We start from the raw sequence: 17315 nt of genomic DNA, 5'->3' as shown, positions 1-17315 counted from the left end.
AGACATTAAATAAGAGCATGTATTCCACTCACTTTGCCTTCATCATTCATTATCTCAGCAGTGCTTTTCCCAGTTTTCATCTGGTCTTGAACCCATTTTAGATCTCATGTCTAATGGTGATCGGGGGAGTGGGTTCAGACTACGATAAAGACCCATGGGGAAAACAAGATCCATTTTGATAGGTATTTGCTGCCAGGTACAGGCCCTAGGGACTGACACCCCATGCACCAAACTACAGGGAGAACAACAGCATGATCATGCCCTCTGGCTCTGCTCGATCTGGGCAAGTTATTGCTCAGGCAATGGGAGAAGCCAGGATGCAACAGTCAAGCACGGCTCCCTGGGATGGCACCAGCAGCGGATGTGACTCACCAGAGCTCTCCATCCGTGCAGGAAACCTCCATTTTGCCTAAACTCCTGAAACGCCTTAAGGCAGCTCTCACTGTCTGGCAGAACAGAGCTTTAGCCTTTCACTCCAAAAGCATATCAAAATGGAACTTGCATTTTCCATACTGAACCTTGAAATAGGTTTGATGAAACATTTTAGTTGGAATACTTTGAAACACATCCTTTTTCAATCCGGTCAAAACTAGAATGATTAAGCTTGGTAGAATTATGTCCCAAGAAAAGTTTTTCTATTTAATGTTTCACACATAAACTATCCTTAAAAGATGTTTCTTTTGTTCAGCACTTTCCTTCATTCAGCAATTCTTCATATGGGAGTAAAGCTCCATATAAATTCTGTATCGCAGTTAAAAAAACAGATACAGAGAAGAAACAGATGGCTGCAGTGTTCAAGGCCAGGTTGGACAGGGCTTGGAGCAACCTGGTCTAGTGGAAGGTGTCCCTGCCCGTGGCAGGGGGTTGGAACTGGATGAGCTTTGAAGTCCTTCCCAACCCCAACCAGTCTGGGATTCTGTGATTAATTTGCTAGCCCCTTAGGCAGCAATGCCTCCTGGTATTCACATTTCCAGGCATCAGATTCTGCCATACTTGTTATCACCAACCCTCTAAGAAACATCAAAGGGTTTGGAGACTCTTGAGCTGCTGGAGCTCAGGGAAAGCCCCTGGCCAGTGTCAACAGAGAGATCACGCTGAAGGAGATGCCTATTTCCCTGGGATAAAAGCTCAACTTCAAGAAAATAATTGTCAGAACTATTCTTCATCACTCCTTGAAAACCTGGCAACAGGCTTTTTGCCCTTCCAAGGTTTTGCACCAGTTTCTCATTTTTGTCCCTAGTGAAGCAGGTGAATATTCCCTTGTATGGTTGGTGGGTTTACCAGCATGCCCAGATGAATGGCCAGCACAGCCACCCGGGCCTCCTGCTCTGGTTCTTGCTCAGCCTCCCTCAGTGCCTTGGCTCCTCTTGCGTGACCCATGTTTCCAAGGCAAATTTTGGCAACATTGAGACTCTGAGTCTTGACGCACATGCGAGCCATGTTCTCCCAGACAGCCTCACTGTGAGAAAGGGGAAAAAAAGGAGAGCTCTTATGGTGTCACTTTCAAGGCCGGAGTACTATGCAGGTAAGATGCAAGGGAAGAGGAGAGCATGAAAAGATAAACCAGTAGTACATCAGACAATTTCTGGATGTAACAAAAAGACTCCAGTTGCTGTGCAAAGAAAGACTGAAGAGGTGCAGAGGCGCAGAAAGAGGCATCAGATATAAAGGTTAGTTCTGGAGCTGAATGCCAGAGTCCTGAGGAAATACTGTGGGTTTGTTTTACATCAGTATCTAAACAAAAGCAGTTACATTTGCACATATATAAACATTTATCATGCATCACTGTGGTTCTTGCTGTATAGACAGTTATTCCCACATTGATGTTCAGAATTCAAAAGAAAAACTATGGGAAAAGTCTTAAATACATAAACTTTACACTGGAAACATCCTGCTACTGTCCTGCATAGGTCAAACATGGAACAGCTCTTAGGAGCCTTAGGGTTGCACTCCCATGCAGGAACGTCAGGTCTCTGCAGGCAGCATCGCTCAACAGGACCGCGGTACAGTTGACCATTACATGGGGTGACAAGCAAAGATTTTTATAGATTCTATTTACATCTGAGACTCTTCAGAATAAAGTGCAGCATGTTTGACTAATAGAAGCAGTAAGTGTTAAAAACATGTTTTTTTCAGTGTGTGAACCTCAGCAGAGGTATGGTCCATACAGTTCTTGACACCAGCACAGCACAAAATAATTATCTAAATGATAAAAGCAGGAAAAAAAAATTAAAAAAAAAAGAACTGAATAACACTTCAGGTCCTGCATCTACATGCAAATCACCTTCCTGTTTTACTATTACTAAAATGTTTTACGCTTCCCAGTTGCTGTGGGAAAGCCCTGTATAAACAGGGGAAAAGTGACTAACTGGGAAGCAGTAAAGCAAATGAGACACAACATGCTGTCAGACACATACATGAAGAAAGGCAGAGAAAAAATGCATTTCCTAATTTACAATTATCATAGAATCACAGACTGCAGCTACAACTGGTATAAAGTTTTCAGGTAGTAATCAACCTAAATATGTGGCACAAAGAGTACAGAGAAAATGACATACGATCAGAAGTGATAGATAAGGGGCAAATTTCAGATAGTTCAGAAGTTCTGCTTGTTTAGAAAAGGAAGAACACGTCTGAATATTTTACTGAATTCCTTCCATCTGAATGTCCACGCTGCATGTGCTTCAAACGCAGCCTCCTCCCATGCTCTGCTCTGACACGTCCATGTCCCCCAGTCAAGGAAACCAAAAGGATCGTTGAAAGAGAGCACAGAGCTGGAAGGGTCTTACCAAAACATCAGTGCTAGATCAAGCTGAGTGCAAGTCCATGCACTGCCACTCAACACAGAAATGCTGACTTAGCAGCAGATGTGACCTTCCTAATTTCTGAAAAGTTGGAACTGGTTTCTCTTTCATTCCAGCCATCGCCTGTATCTGGAACTGGAAAATGTAGGAAAAATACCTTTAAAGAACATTTAGGTCATGTTAGACATGGTCACCTGGCTTTGATCAACAAGGACAGGGAGTTGTGTCATTAGCAGATATCCAATCTTGGGTGTGTGGGCATGGCTGTGCTTCACTATATGGGAAAGAAGCATGCTTTCCTGTCTGCATGCCAGAAGCTGCCAAAAGCCATGTCATTCTGGTAAAGGAATGCACTCAGGTGCTGCACTGTCAAACTGACCAATAGCGAGTTTCTGAAAGGAAACAAATCCTTTATTTTTCAGAGCTTTGACAGCTCACAATTCCCTCAGTGCAAGATGAGAGTGGGCTTGAGCAGATGAGTGGATGAGAAATCTTATTTAGACTGGAGGGAGTGGAAACTTCTGAAAGGAAACAGACCAAACAGGGTATTTTAAAGTACATAGTTAAAAGACAAGCATACAGAGACACACAGCAGGACTTATGATCAATCAATCTACTAGACTGAAAAAGACCATCAACATCATCAAGTCCAACCATTCCCCAGCACTGCCAAGGCCACCACTAACCCATGGCACTAAGGACTTAGTCTACATGGTTTGTGAATACTTCCAGGGATGGTGACTTCACCACTGCCCTGAGCAGCCTGTTCCAATGCCTGAACACCCTCTGGGGAAGTCTAAACCTCCCACGGTGCAGCTTGAAGCCATTTCCTCTTTTACTATGATTTGATCCTTGGGAGAAGAGACCAGCCACCTCTTGGCTCCATCCTCCTTTCAGGTAGTTGTAGAGAGATGTTACTCACCCCCTATCAGCTGCATTACTCTTTCTTGAACAGCAATGGCTCCTTGCCAACTTCAGATCCTGGTGGGAGCTGCTGCCCCAGGTTTCCTTTGGGAGCTCTTGCCCCATGCACACCATGAGCCACCCCGGCATCAAGCCAGCTGCGTGCCGTGGGCCATCCAGATGACTTCCTCAGGAGCTGGAGCTCTGACATCCCACCTCTCCCTCCTCTACTTCAAGCCGCTTGATAAACTAAGTTGAGGGGCTCTGGCAGCATAGTACCACTTTAGTGCAAAAAATATAGAGGAAGAAACATCTCCAATTAATATGCCCTGTGCTTAGTAATCTTTTTGCAAGCTCTGCCTTCCAACAGAGGGGGAGTACACTCCAGAGCTCACCACTGTGGTCACACCAGACCACAGACAGACTGGGGAAGTATTTAGGGTACAGCAGTGCATGCACAGACTTAGCACAAAGCCTGAAGCAAGAGACAGGCCAAGAGCAGTTCAGCAGCACAAGTACCTGTGACACATAAAAACATTGCTTCCATCAACCCTGCCTCTGCCCTCCAGGAGTGCTTAAAGGAATGTTTCATCTAACAAACCCGGCCCTGCTCTGAAGAGGAGGTCCCATTCTCCCACTGGAGCTAAGGATTGTTTTGTTAGGAGCTGCACAGCTAAACCTTCTCCCTTGGTCCATGTGGAGTTGCAGCAGAGGCTGGTTATCTCCAGCAGACATGTCCCTCACAAGAAGGTACATGCATGTGATATTTTAATTTTATTCCTCCAGCAAAATATTAGAAACCTGTTTCCACTTTGAGAGACCATTCATTTTAGCACCATGCTGCACATGCTGCTGCTAAGGTATGCAAATATTTCTGACCCAGCAACATACTGTTTGCTTGCAAAGACCATCTTCATGTGCATCTATTATATACTTATATTTGTTTGCATTTATTATTTTAATATATTATTATAAGGGGAATAATTTTAACCTGGCAGAGGGGAGACTGAGATGAGCTCTTAGGCAGAAGTTCTTCCCTGTGAGGGTGCTGAGGCACTGGCACAGGGTGCCCAGAGAAGCTGTGGCTGCCCCATCCCTGGTAGTGTTCAAGGGCAGGTTGGATGGAGCTTGGAGCAACCTGATCTAGTGAAAGGTGTCCCTGTCTGTGGCAGGGGGTTGGAACTGGATGAGCTTTAAGGTGCCTTCCAACAAAAACCAGTCTGGGATTCTGTGATTATATCTTATTTAAAAACCAGAATGGTACCAGAGTAACACAACTGTGTGAAATCAAAAGATTCAAAGTACTAAACTACCAGTCAGAACCCAGAAGGTCTCACTGTCTAACAGAGGCCCTAACCCCAGAGCTGTTACCACACAGACCACTGCACCACACCTTGGCTGGTCAGCAGCACGGGCCATGTCTCAACAAAACCCTGGGAGGTAACACCACAGATGTGCACTCCCAGACCTGAGCCACAGCCAGGACACTTGGACTGATGCACCCAGCTCCTGGAGGAAGACCTGAGGACCTTCAGCCAGAACCTCAGTTTTACCTTCACCCTGAAAAGACACCTCCAGCCTCTCCACACCACGGCTCAGCAGAGCAAACAGACACTTTCTATATCACCTATATAAAATATTATATATTATGAAAAATAATATATAACAATATATGTACTATAAATACATATATTATATACATATATCTCTTTTGAGCTTGCAAACTCCTCAGGTCAAGGTATCCATGAGGTTCGCTGCTAGGAGCAGGCAAGCCCAGAGGGGAGGGGTGGGTTTAGAGAAGAGAATCATCTGGGAAGCATCAGCAACACACTTCCACATTTCCCTGTGTTTCAAGCAGACCAGCCTTGGCCTTGGCCTTGGGATGGCACAACTTCTCTGGCAGGCAGACATCTCCAGCACCAGATCTCTGTTCATCAGCTTTGCTGCCCATTGGAATGGGAGCAAATTAATGCAGGTCTGGGTTAGGAAGAAGAACCAGGAGGTGCAGGACAGTCAAACCCACGGTTTATCTATTCACAGTTGTTAGTATAGGGAGAACAACAACTCTGTCCCCACATTCCTACAAGGCAGCAACTCTTCTTTCCAGGCCCAGCATCACTGTCACATATAAAATGCCAAGTAATGTTTTACCCAGCCACCAGCTCATGCTCTGGGAATTTCCTGTTCTTCCCCTCCTCTTATTTTACTCCCCCCTGGAAAGCCACTCGCATCTGTACTTCACCAGCTGAAGCTAGAAACTTAATGAAGACCAGATGCAGCAACAGTATGAGCAGAGCCACAGGAATGGGCTCTGGGAGCACCCTCCCCATGCAGTACCTCCACGAAGCCTGAACTCCCCAGGATTCAGGCCACAGCAGCAAACTTTGATGCCTCTTAAGACTGGACACAAGTTTTACCATGTATTTGATATAAAAGTTTTTCCTCCTTTGTATCTGATCTTTTGTATCTGTTATTCTATGAAACTGTTTATAGCATCCAACTGTGTGATTTTATAAACCCTCCTGTTACTATGTATTTTTCATTGCACCTTTTGCCTGAAATCTTAAAGAAAAAATCTGGTAAAGGGAGTATTATTTAGAAGTGCTGGAGATTTGTTTGTCAGAGAAATCTCACTACAAAATTTCTTTCCATTTAATGGGGGGGGGGGGTGTGTGTGTGTGTGTATATTTAGAAAAGGAACATATGTTCCATCTCTTGCCTCCAAATATCTTGATCAGGAGAAAACAAAGACTCTTCCCAATCTGTACCCCACTTCACTGAACTGGATCCTGAGCATTCTGCTTTAAAAGACTACAGCTTAATGCAAAGGGAAACACTAACACAATGTTTTTAACACTAACATCAGATATAACTGTTATAACACTGTATTATATAGAACAACCTGTTATTGCATCCTTATAACATTATATTATAGATAATATATTCTAATATGTGATCACATCCCTAATGCGTACATCTTCCTGGAGTGGGAGGGTATCCCTCTGTGCCTCAGCCGCAGCCTGGGCTGGCAAAAATGGAAATAAATCCAGCAAGCTGGGGAGCTGCAGACCCAGTCCAGTGGTGGGGACAAGGACTCCACTTCCCCATCACAAAATAAACCACATAAATTCAGCTCAGCAGCACAGGCAGCTGGAACCACAGTGGTCACGATGTGTTTGCCATGAGACTTACCCCGGTGCAACCAGGATCTGGACACTGCTGCAGGGCACTGGGTACCAGCCTACGTGCTGCTGAGGGTGGGGTTTCATCATAGAATGATGGAATGGTTTGGGCTGGAAGGGACCTTAAAGCTCATCCAGTTCCAACACCCTGCCATGGGCCCGGACACCTTCCACCAGACCAGGTTGCTCCAAGCCCCATCCAACCTGGCCTTGAACACTGCCAGGGATGGGGCAGCCACAGCTTCTCTGGGCACCCTGTGCCAGTGCCTCAGCACCCTCACAGGGAAGAACTTCTGCCTAAGAGCTCATCTCAGTCTCCCCTCTGTCAGGTTAAAGCCATTCCCCCTTGCCCTGTCCCTACAGGCCCTTGTCCAAAGCCCTTCTCCAGGTTTCTTGTAGCCCCTTTAGGCACTGGGACCTGCTCTAAGGTCTCCCCATAAGGAGCCTTCTCTTCTGCAGGCTGAACAAGCCCAGCTCTCTCAGCCTGGCTCCAGAGCAGAGCTGCTCCAGCCCTTGCAGCATCTTTGTGCCCTCCCCTGGACTTGCTCCCACAGTTCCACATCCTTCTTGTGCTGGGAGCAAAGCAAAAGGCTGGGCCAAAGCAGGTGCTGCTTCCTATGGAAAATTAACCATATTCAGTAGTATTTTTCAAATGTCAATAATTTGCCTGGACACCAGTAACTTAAAGTTGCACCTTCCGATCCCTGAAAAAACATGTGAGAATAATGTCATCAGGCTTAAATGTACAACAGTGGGGCATTCTGAACAAGTAATTCATTTGTGATCAACTTTACACACAAGTGATGCTGTGGCCCATGGCTACAGATGGCTTGGACATGCTCGAATGAGAAAAACTGTGTGACACTGAAGGTCAGAAGGGATGAGAAGGTGATCATTCAGAAGTACTATGTAGAATTTTCAACACATCTATAAAAAGGACACTGATCTTCAAACCATTGCAGACTGCAGTGCTGCTGTCCTTTCTGCTCTGCAATCAGCATTCCCAGAAACATTTCCATCATCACAAAAAGTCCCAAATCATTTGTGCTGTGGTAGTACCCATCAACAGACAGACTGCATGCACTTAAAATCCTCCAGCCTTCAGCAGTGACCACCTCACTGCAGCTAGAGGGATGAAGCATCTCATCCAAGGCCAGCGCTGTCCCCAGTCCCATCACCAGCTCCTATGTTTTTATAAGATGGCAAATAGATCCACTTGTCTCATCCCCATCCCAGCTGCAACCCACTCTGTACCCACCCATCCATCTGCATCCACACCAAGAGGCAATCTGGGACAAACATCCACTGTTTTCCTCTGGGAAAACTGCCTGAAATACAAGCTCATTGACTTGCATGGATTTGCATATATAACATGAAGAATTTCTCGAGTATCATGAATCTCAAACCACAAACTAATGCCATGATGTTCATATCACCTGGTCCCTTTGATGCTCAAAGGCAAGTACAACCTAGGAAGAATACGATTTATTTTTAATTTTGAAGGAATTAAAAAAAGAGGTTGAATATTCTCATACCAAATAATTGGTGTCAAAAGAGGAAGAGATTTGACTAAGTTTTAAATTATTAGACTGATTCGTTCAACTTTTGTAAAATAAATTTTACATGTAACATGCAAAGAAAGTTTGTGCCTTCTGAAAATACATGCTCATACTTCCACAAATCATAAAAGCCAAAGACAGAAGCGGGCAGAAGCAGGTAGGGTGATGGGTAGATGGGATTTTTCCCCAAAGGTAAAACTCTCCTGGCATTATCTGTATATGAGCATCTGCCTTGCTGGGGAATAAAACAAGTAATCAATGGCTTATAAAACATGGAAATATGGTCACTGTTGTTAGGAAGTTTCTTTGAAGAATGGCAGACACCAACCACTGTGTTATGTAGATTGAAACTTCTAAACTCAGAGATGTACAGAAACATCACCAAACACAGGAAAAGAAACCAAAGTTTCTGTACTGCTGTCAGAGGATGAAGATGCTCAAAGTACCTACATCTTAATCCATTTAAGGATTAAAATGAACCAAGCACACAGAGGAGGGCTGAATTCATAGCCAGATTTGTACATTCAATTCCAATAGCTGAAAACTAATTATAGAGGCAAATGAACTTCATTGGAATATTGTCCACTACTCTCAGCAACAAGTCTTGGAAAATGAAATGTTGCCTGTCAAAAAAATTCCCAACTAGTTTGTCTAGGTATAAAGGGTCAGTACAGATCTGTCAATTAGGGCAAAGTAACTTAGCTGGTAAGACAGAGCTGCTATAAAATCAAATCAGTTTCTAATCTATTTTATTAATTACACTGATGTGAACTCTCGTGCCAGCATCTCTGGTGTGGCTGGTGCAGCTGCTGCTGGTGATGCCAGCACTGAATCATGGCTTCTGCTCCCTCTCCAGGCTATGGACAAAAATGTCACACCTTCACCTCACCATATACTATTTAATACACTCCGTACAGTAGGACTTTGACAGGCCCAGACCAAAGAGCAGAATCCCAGGCAGGGGCAGGGGATGCTAGTAGCTGCAGCAGGGTATTACCCACTGTGATCTCTGCCCTCTCCCTCAGCCCTGAGCAGGGCACATCAAACTGCCACGTGGAGAGCCAGCCTCCGCAAGACCCCTCCGGAAACATCTGTGTTCAGGGACAGTGTGAAATAATGGCCTCAACAACTCCTTCTTAATTTGCTTATCAGAGCTGCTTTCTTTGCAGCTTTTGCAGCATCAGTGCCACAGACCTGGTATGGGTGTCGATTTTGTACTGGATTGTATTAAGCAACTTGCAGTGGCTTTCCCATGCTCTGAGCACCAAAGGGGGGTGACCAGCCTCCCAGGGGCTCTGCAGGGCCACCAGTGCTTACAGCAAAGTGGGATGTGCGACTCAGGGCTATACCAGTGAGAGCCAACTTCATCCACATCATGAACACTTGCAACTGACTTTTCAGACACCCTCAAATCTGTTTGTTTATCAGGTGGAGACTCTCGAGATTTCATATTTTCTATTTATCTGTCATGCTTCCTTCTAGTCTCGCAGAGAGGATGTGGGACATCAGTGGGCACACACACACTGCATTCACCATGCTGTTAAGCAGTCAACCCCCCTATTTTTTTGCTTTCAGTAAAAAGTATTTCAGAATCCGTCTCCTCAATCTGTTCCTGCAGACCCGATGCTCCGAAGGCTGATACTGTTTTGGGTTTTTTTTTCCCCTTCCTTAGAGGACCTCTGGGCTGCTCCCCATCTCCGCTAGGATGCGCAGCCCTGGCTGGGCGAGTAGGAGGAGTGGAACGGGGAGGAGGGTCTCTCCGAGGGGAGGAGGGACAACTTTAGAAGTCACCATAGTCTTTTCCTTTCAGGAAACACATCCTGTTAATTTTCGACTGCCGTGGCACTGGCTCTGTTTGTTGCAGTGGACTACGCCCTGAGGCTCACCAAAAACAGCCACAAAAACAACCATTTCCTCTCCGCGGAGGGGTGGGGGGGTGGTGGCTCTTTCCCCACAGCACTGGCTGTTCTTCGGCCCCTGCACTCGCAGCTTGGGTCTTCAGCGAGGGACACGGCAGAGCAAAGCCCTGGAGATTCTCCAAACTCTCAGTGCTCTGTGAGATGACAGCACTCCCCTCCAGTTTGGCTTGTCTTTGAGAGAATGACATTTGTCACAGTTTGCGGGATATTCTGAAGCTTGCACCCAAAACCAAGGCTTTTGGAGCAGTGCTGGTTGAGTCAGAGGACCAGGTGCTTGGCACACTGCTGGCCAGCATCCCAGCCTCAGCCCTGGCAGCAGCTTCAACCTCCTGCTTCGAGACTGGATTCTGTCAGGATTTGCTGCATCTCACAAGGAATGGACCTCCCTATTGTTCAGTTTATCACGCGACTGGCATTACTTATCAAAGTGCAAGAAGGTGGATAAGCCAAAGCTGGGAAGCACCTAAAAAAGCTCTCTTTGTTCTTATTTTATGGAATTCTCCAATCTACCTCTCAAAATTCTCATTTCCTTGATCAGAAACATCTCTGGAGATTACTTTGAGAATGAACGGTGATGTCCTCTAGCCCTTCATGACATCCTTGCAAAACTGCCTGTTTCAAGTCCAATTTCAATGTGCTGCAGCTGACTGAGACCTCGTGTCTTCTGCAAATAGGGACTGGCAGCAAGCTGACAGTCAGATATGACTGTCCAGAAGCTGGTAGCCACAGCTGTGTTGGTAGCCCTGGTCTCACTTGTTCTCAACAATGCCGCTGCCTTTACTTCCAACTGGGTGTACCAGACCCTGGAGGATGGGCGTAAGCGCAGCGTGGGGCTCTGGAGGATGTGCTGGCTGGCAGAGAAGAGCAGAGGAGGTGCAAGCACGAATGCCAGGCATGGGCAAGGGGAGGAGCGCGAGTGTGAAGCCCTGGGCTGGGGTTCGGAGTCAGCTGGGTTCCAGGAATCCCGCAGCACTGTCAAACGTAAGTCCCATCTCTTGTCTGCTCTGCTTTTGCTATGCTGTAACTGACACAGTGTACCTGGTCCCCAGGAGATTTATAACCTAATCCCAAAATTGTTGATGACCGTCTGATTCTAAACATCACTTAACATTCATCCTCAAATAAATTAATTTGGGAAAAAAATGACATTCAGCAGTGATGAACTAAACTCCTCCTCCTCCCACTCCACAAAAGCAATAATTTATACTGTGTTGTTTTACACAGTACATACAACTATATAAATGCAAGTCCAAAGTTCTGAGAAATCTGCTGCCTGCTTTTGCCTCCTGGATCCCTGCTACCAGCATGTCCCTTGCTGCTCAATACGTTTAACCCCAGCCCCAGTTGCTCTGAATACCATAAAATTAAAAAAACAAAGTAAGCATTCAGATGCCTCATGAAGATATTTTGCCTTCTGCTTACATTTGTGGGAAGTGCCAGAAGCGGAAAAGACAGAAATACTTTTGGTAAAAACATGTAAAACTGAGACAGGCCTTAATGTATGCAACTACATACAGCAATTGGTATCCTGGTTGGGGAACATGAATGCCATGAAGCATGGTGCGTTCCTAATTTTGCAAATTCACAGACCTGTGGGATCTGACAGATGCCTGTGGCATAACCTGAGCTAGTTACAAGTTTTGGATGAGATGAAACCTGTAACCTGTTGAGAAATATAAAGCTGAATAATAAAAATGTTCACTTCTCACAGTCCTCGTGTTAACACCCCTGCTGTCACTCAGCTCTAGAGCAGAGCTGTGCCTGGAGTAGCTGTGGCCACTCAGAGCAGGCCACAAGCGAGTGGTAACAGTCAGGGAAATGTGTCCCACACATCACTGCTCTGCCTTCAGAGAACCATGCAATGGTTTGGGTTGGAAGGTACCTTAAAAGATCATTCAGTTCCAACCCACATCCTTCAAGGAACTGAATTTAACAGAACAAATGCCTGTGAAGCTTATGCGTTGACAGACACTAAGATCTTTCCAGAGGTTTTAAGGGTGCTCATAAGCAGCTCTGCTACCTTGGTGCCATTAGTAATAACAGAAGTTATTTCAGAGATTTTTTTTTTCATGGTTTGAGATGTGGAGAAAGAGAAAAATGCTCTGCTCCTCCTCACAGTCTCTGAAGATGAAAACTCAGAAGTATGAGGGGGACTTCTTTAAAAATCTGTTTTAATGTGGACCCATTCCACACAATATTTTCCAACACAATTGTGCAGTAATGTTTCCTTCACATTTGCTAATATTAAACCTGCATAAAGCACAAACAGAAAACTTCCAAACTGTTGTAAAGCCCTAAACCTAACTTGCAATTCTTTTTTAACCAAAAGAACTTTCGTAATGACAAACAAAAAGGATTAGACTGTTGAAAAGCTCCTTGATATGTATCACCAATTTCTTCACTAGAATCACTGTCCCAATTAATATTTATAAGCCATTTCTAACTTGAAAAACATGCACACCACTCATGAATGTTAAAAGTACACATTCTGTAATCAACAGCTCAAAAGAGCTGCATATTGGAATTTGACACCTGTGGCACTTTAAACCCACCAACTTGTATTTCAAGTCAGAACATGGGTGGTGAGAAAAAAGATGGGTGCAGATATGCCAGTTTCATAGCAGAGTTGTTTGGGCAGCAATTTTTTACATTAAATAAAAGCAAAATTTCAGAGTAATAATCACAGCATGGTCAAGTCCCCAGAAGAATCCTCTAACAAACACTCTTAAAATTTCTAATTTAAAGGAGGATTTTGAAGCCCAGTGACACAATTTGTATAGGAATAACGCATCCATTAACTATTTAATCTGGAAGTAAATAGTAAGCAAAAGGCCAATTCTGCATTTAGAACAAAATCTCCACAGCTGTGCCATGACAAACTAAGCAGGAAACAAATCTGTTGACAGACATGTTTTCAAGGATTGTACATACAGTCAATACGGACCTGATTCTGCATCCGCAGTTTTGTCATTCCTCTAATGAGAAATCATACCTTATTTTAGAAATATATACATGGCAATCCTCATCTGTCAGTTACAGATAAATCACAAACATGTATGTGTATGTTTATACATACATATAAAAACTTTCTGAACAAAGAAGTTCCTTCGTCAATGGTAAGAGTTAAAATGCAGTATTTTGGATTCCATTTGTCAAACAATAAACAGAAAACATGTTCTTCCAACAGCAATGCAATAGAAGCCACAATCTTACTCATATTAAAAAAAAAAAGATTATGTATACACACACATACATAGGGGGGGCAAGTTATTTATATCACAGTTAAAAGGAAAAAAGTAAAACCTTTGAGAATTTGCTTTTACTGATGGCTTAGTACAAGTAGTATGGAAGTAATAGCCAACTAAATGCACTACTACAAGCAGGCTCACTCACTGGCAGAGAGAAGTGCATTCTTAAAACTTCTATTTTTCACTGATTCTTACTGCCTGCTCTTTCTCCCACTGAAATCATAGCCAATGCTCCTTCTCAGAGGACACAACACAGCTGGGGTGGGTTTTCCCCCCATCATCATGTACACAGCTCACGCAAAATGACTGCAAGAAAAATTGTGGAAGTAGCTCATTGTGTCAGGATTGCATGTGCTTAAAGTGAAAATTACCTACAGCAAATTGAAACTAATCATAATTGAAGTTTAGCACATTTTTTTTGTGTATGACAGATCACAGCAAATGATCTGTCAAAAGATTGCACAGGGAATGAACTACAAAAGTCACTGTGATGGAGCATGTTGGCCAAAAGCCTGTCTGACAAGGCAAAGTCATATTCTGTATGAAACACCTCTCTGATCCAGTTCCCTGGTAACAGGACATCTGTGTGAATTATTTCACCATAATACAAATCACTGGATCTAGAGGAAATGAAAGTGTTTCACATTCATATTCTATGATGTAAACACTGCATCAGGGATATTTAAGTGTCAGTAAAAGACTACTGGTATAAATGCCAAGTGATACAAAAGACCGGGGGAGTTTACAGATGCTGCAGCAGAGGCACCATGAGAAATAAAAGATGAGAAATGCAGAAAAAAGAAATCCAAGGATAGAAGTAAATGATATTAAAAAAATTATATGGAAACAAAGTGTCTCATTGTCAACCATTTCAGCAAAGAACAATGCAAGAAACATGGATGACTCTGGTAGTAGGGGAAAGTACCTCAACTCTGGTTTTCAATCTTCTTTATCCACTTCTTTCTCTCCTTACCCTCCACCCTTCTTGTAACCATCTGTGATGCCAAAAGCTTCTGTGAGACAGTTCAAATGACTAACAGTAAGAATAAAAAACAGGTGGAATGTCTGGGGTGTGGTGATGAAATGGTTTTTTTGTGTGGTTATTTTTTGTTGGATTAAGTGCTGGTACCAGGAGTCCAACAAGTCCTGCTTCTAGCCCAAGCTGAGTGATGTTAATGTGTGATAGCTCCTCAAAGTGGCAACAAACTACCAGATCTGAAATATTTACTTTTGCTGAGAAGCAGAGCCCAGTTATGAAAATACCAATCAAAGTTTTTCTGACATGGACAAACCCAAATGACAAACTCAAAAGGCTTCATCAAGAACTCAGATGGTACATCCCCTCTTCAAACACTTCAAGGAAACCTAGCCAGGTCACCTAACTCTCTTGTCACCTGAGTGAGGGCAGAGAAACTTGCAAAGATGCCGTTTCAGACTGTTGAAAAACTTCAGAAGATTATGCACTTGTCTGCATCCCTTAACCCTTAAAAAAATACCATAGGTAGTAGAAGCATGCACTTAGTAACATCTTGGGTGAGACAATGTGTCTTGAGTCCTCAATACTCAGCTTTGGGCCCATTTAATGCATCAGCAAACACATTATACTGAGCAACACAGCATCATGCAAGGACACACAAGCTACCTCGAACAGTGAGGACATGAAGCTACACCACCAGTGATGCCCTCTCAAGTGTAAACCAAACCTACTCAAAGCCACTGTTATTAGAATCATAGAATCCCTGACTGGTTTGGGCTGGAGGGACCTTAAAGCTCACCCAGTTCCAACCCCCTACATGGGCAGGGACACCTTCCACTAGACCAGGTTGCTCCAAGCCCCATCCAACCAGGCCTTGAACACTGCCAGGGATGGGGCAGCCACAGCTTCTCTGGACACCTTGTGCCAGTGCCTCAGCACCCTCACAGGGAAGAACTACCTAAGAGCTCATCTCAATCTCCTCTCTCTCAGCTTAAAGCCATTCCCCCTTGTCCTGTCCCTACAGGCCCTTGTCAAATGTCCCTCTACTGTTTCCTATGTCCTAGCCCAGTACCAGGCCAGTAATAACGGTGTTGCACTGTGTGAGCACACCAGATTACTTGGAATCAGCCTAGATATTTTTAACCAGACTGCACAGTACTTGAATTCCACTTGAACTCCACACCTTGAATTCCTACTGTGCTGCAAGGCTGGGTGGGTGGACAGATGGAGCTGATTTATTCATTACACAAGGTCACAGTATGTCCCTTTTTTGTCTAAAGAACATCATGAACAGTGTGGAAGTGCAGGAATAGGGAGGGGTTTGAAAAAATATAAAAACCTTGCTCAGTTCTTCAGGGCTCCATAAGACATAACGGAAGTCCCAATAGTGGGAAGCTTTTATCAGCTACAGATGCCTGGAGCAAGATAGCTCTGGTCAATTGTAGTTCTTACAAGGGAGTGTAACCGGTGCCAGGGAGAGGCACAGTGTCATGAGCATCTACGTGACTGCCACAAGGACCAAACATAAACACCTGTCCAGCCTAAATGTATGATTTATGCAAACACCATGAAACACGGCGGCAAAGGCAGGATGTTGCAGGATGCTGCGCAGTGTGGGAGCGAAGAGCTTGCCTTGGCTTGCAGAAGCAACACTTCACTGGAGTGTCCATGCTCACTGTATGTCCACAAATACCCAATGTCCACACATATCTGTGAAATTTGGCTGGGTGGGAGCCAGGCTGAGCCAAGCAGCTGAGCATGTTGCAGGCTTGTGTTACTATTTCAATATATGCATATCAATAAAGGAAGTCCACTGCATTTTGAGAAGACAGGAATGACCAATAGATTAAAGTACGCCCAAAACCTTATCATATATATGGTTGCCTGGTAAACTGCTCAGGCTCTTGCACAGAGATGGAGGCAGTGACAACTGGAGCTTGTGATTTCCCCTCCCAACACATGCATTATGATCCACACCTAAATAACTGAAATGACTAAATTAATGGTAAATGCCAGTGAAGGCATATTGTAAGATGTCTGGCTCTTCAAATTAACATGAAAGCTCATTTTAATGTGTATTTTACTATGCTGTGTATATGAAAAAGTTCAAAACTTTTTCAGGATAAGAAAATTAACCTAATATGTGTTTCAATACAGTAGCTTCACATACAGAAATATTATCAGAGCAATCAATGTTTGGTTTCTCTCACTATCAGGACTTTGAATTCAATTTAAGGATTAAGAGTAAAAATGGAGCTTTTGACCATTTCAGCTTAAATACATTTATTACAGCCACCAATAGAGAATACCCTACTGATGCTTATAAACTATATAAGCTAGATCTGTTAGAGCTCTGATCTGCTAGATCAGAGCCCTATCTGTTGATAAATGTATAGAAGCATTCTCAATGCTGAGTTTGCTTAACATTCCCTTAATCATTAGTACTTGTTTATCTTGAAAATAGTTGATGTGGCTATGTCTTCATTGCAAAGTAACTAAAACCAGCCAACCAAACCCCAATCAAGCACAATCTTCTTTCCTCAAACAAGATCTGTGTGCCTTTCAAACTCAATATTCACATTTGAAGTTTCACACTCAGATGAGTTCAATCAAGTTCCGAAATATCTAAAGGGATGATTTCACCAGTCTGTCACCCCAGAACATTCTTTTAATTGTACTGAAATGGAATGGTTTCTCTCCCCCTTTCTTTAATATTAAGTGAAA

General features: G+C 43.8%; 2 protein-coding genes across 4 annotated transcripts in view; one reads left to right on the top strand and one right to left on the bottom strand.

Annotated features, from left to right (window-relative positions):
* IFT140 (intraflagellar transport 140) overlaps positions 1-17315 on the bottom strand; it is a 77460-nt gene that overhangs the window by 7384 nt on the left and 52761 nt on the right. For all 3 annotated transcript variants that reach the window (XM_061473786.1, XM_061473788.1, XM_061473787.1), the window contains one exon: positions 1282-1459. In XM_061473786.1, the coding sequence (XP_061329770.1) occupies positions 1282-1459 (178 nt within the window). The remainder of the gene's footprint in view (positions 1-1281; positions 1460-17315) is intronic.
* The window catches only part of TMEM204 (transmembrane protein 204), a 28084-nt gene continuing 21141 nt past the window's right edge, over positions 10373-17315 (top strand). Inside the window, exon 1 of the mRNA XM_061473892.1 lies at positions 10373-11348. Within this exon, the coding sequence (XP_061329876.1) occupies positions 11069-11348 (280 nt within the window). The 5' untranslated portion in view covers positions 10373-11068. The remainder of the gene's footprint in view (positions 11349-17315) is intronic.

Source organism: Pezoporus flaviventris, unplaced genomic scaffold, assembly GCF_033815535.1.
Source record: "Pezoporus flaviventris isolate CSIRO_AGI_PZ_B2104156 unplaced genomic scaffold, CSIRO_AGI_Pfla_v1 ptg000078l, whole genome shotgun sequence".
NCBI lineage: Eukaryota > Metazoa > Chordata > Aves > Psittaciformes > Psittacidae > Pezoporus > Pezoporus flaviventris.
This window is presented reverse-complemented; position numbering and strand designations above follow the sequence as displayed.